Source organism: Ursus arctos, unplaced genomic scaffold (assembly GCF_023065955.2).
Source record: "Ursus arctos isolate Adak ecotype North America unplaced genomic scaffold, UrsArc2.0 scaffold_18, whole genome shotgun sequence".
NCBI lineage: Eukaryota > Metazoa > Chordata > Mammalia > Carnivora > Ursidae > Ursus > Ursus arctos.
In genome coordinates, this window is record NW_026622852.1 from 34,167,348 (window position 1) to 34,169,375 (window position 2,028).

The following is a 2,028-nucleotide window of genomic DNA, read 5'->3' on the forward strand; positions in this document are numbered from 1 at the left end:
TACACATTACAGTATATGTGCCCCTATATCGCCTATAATTTTAGATGACATGCTGGAACCACCTACTATGCATCTTATTTTATAGATGTTATCTAATTTAATTCTCAAAACAAACTGCCAAAGAGTTATAGCTTCCCTGCCCCTCCCAATTTTACTTGCTGAGACTAGCAGCTGGGCCTCAAAAATTTACGTAACTTAAAATAGTCATACCGAGGATAGGTGTCAAGGTACTGAAGATACATATTTCAAATTACATCCAGCTTTATTAGAATGCAGTTACATTTCAAAATACTCATTAATAAAGAGATTCTTACGTATCTACATTTGAAAGCAGTTTGTCCCTAAATTTTATTCATTAGAGGCCTGAAACTTTCCAGCATAATTCTCGGCTTTCACTGCTGTGTGAGCCTCAGTAGTGCTGATCTCTCAGTTCCTGTTTCATCATTAATAAAATTAATGTAATATCCCTATCCTTGCTGATTCCAGAGGCTAAGAATACAACAAAGTAATGGAAGTGAAAGTGATTTGATAAATCTACACCTGAAATTTATTTCCCGAATCATATCCTTTTCTCAACGCTTACAGTGACATGGACACATGAAGATGGGGAATTATTCAGCTATGACTGAATTCTTTCTGGTGGGACTTTCCCAATACCCAGAGCTCCAGCTTTTCCTGTTCATGCTCTGCCTCATCATGTATGTGATAATTCTGCTGGGAAACAGCCTCCTCATTATCATCAGCATACTGGATTCTCGCCTCCACACCCCCATGTACTTCTTCCTTGGGAATCTCTCATTCCTGGACATCTGTTATACATCATCGTCCATTCCTCCAATGCTCATCATATTTAGATCCGAGACAAAATCCATATCCTTCATTGGCTGTGCTCTGCAGATGGTTGTCTCCCTTGGGTTGGGCTCCACTGAGTGTGTCCTCCTGGCTGTGATGGCCTATGATCGGTACGTGGCCATCTGCAACCCACTGAGGTACCCCATCATCATGAACAGAGTGCTTTATGTGCACATGGCTGCTTGGTCCTGGATCATAGGCTGTCTGAATTCCTTAGTGCAAACAGCCCTGACAATGATATTGCCGTTTTGTGGGAATAATGTCATCGACCATCTTACCTGTGAGATCCTGGCCCTTCTTAAACTCATATGTTCAGATATTTCCATGAATGTGCTTATCATGACAGTGGCAAGTATTGTTTTATTGGTGATTCCTCTGCTGTTAATTTTCATCTCCTATGTTTTTATCCTCTCTTCCATCCTGAGAATTAATTCTGCTGAAGGGAGAAAGAAAGCTTTTTCTACCTGTTCAGCCCACCTGACTGTGGTTATATTATTCTATGGTTCAGCTCTTTTTATGTACATGAAGCCCAAGTCAAAGGACACAAAAGCATCTGATGAAATCATTGGACTGTCTTATGGAGTCGTAACCCCGATGTTGAACCCCATCATCTACAGCTTGAGGAATAAGGAGGTGAAAGAGGCTGTGAAAAAAGTCCTGAGCAGATACCTGCATCTATGAAAAATATAAATGGTCTTAAGGCCTGTGATGTCCTCAGTGTGAGACCTAATCAGATCTTTTGTGTTCACAGATGAAGTCACTGAACCCAATGTTAAGAGAACCTATCTGTTCGTAAGTCCAAATACAGGACTTACATTCTTTTCAAGACAGAATTCTCACGTAAGCCTTCTGAATAGTGTCTAGTCTGCAGTTTCCAGGTTGTATGCAGCTCTGCCATTTGGTCCCATACAGGGCACATGGCTTTTCCTCAAGATAAAGCTCTCTCCTCTCTTCTCTCTCTCTCTTCCTTGTTTTTCTCTCTTCTCTTCCCCATTTCCTCCTCCTCCTTTTCGTTTCTCCCTCTCCATCTACTTTGTTTCTCTACTTTCCTTCTGTTTTCCTGGTCTCCTTTCTCAGTCACTTTGAACTGAACATCTATTATTTTGTTGTCTAGTATCCTTTATTCTGGTAAAAGAATGCACTTTTTCTTTTGGCATTCAGTAGTGCCACCCTCTG

General features: G+C 40.8%; 1 protein-coding gene across 1 annotated transcript; it reads left to right on the plus strand.

Annotated features, from left to right (window-relative positions):
- Window positions 1-597: 597 nt before the first annotated feature.
- On the plus strand, window positions 598-1,533 carry LOC113260366 (olfactory receptor 13D1). The gene has a single exon (XM_026506099.4). It carries the CDS (start codon window positions 598-600, stop codon window positions 1,531-1,533), a length of 936 nt encoding a protein of 311 aa, XP_026361884.3.
- Window positions 1,534-2,028: the final 495 nt, after the last annotated feature.

Coding starts and splice junctions, on each gene's coding strand:
- LOC113260366 (XM_026506099.4), top strand. CDS start 598: ATGAAGATGGGGAATTATTCAGCTATGACTGAATTCTTTCTGGTGGGA.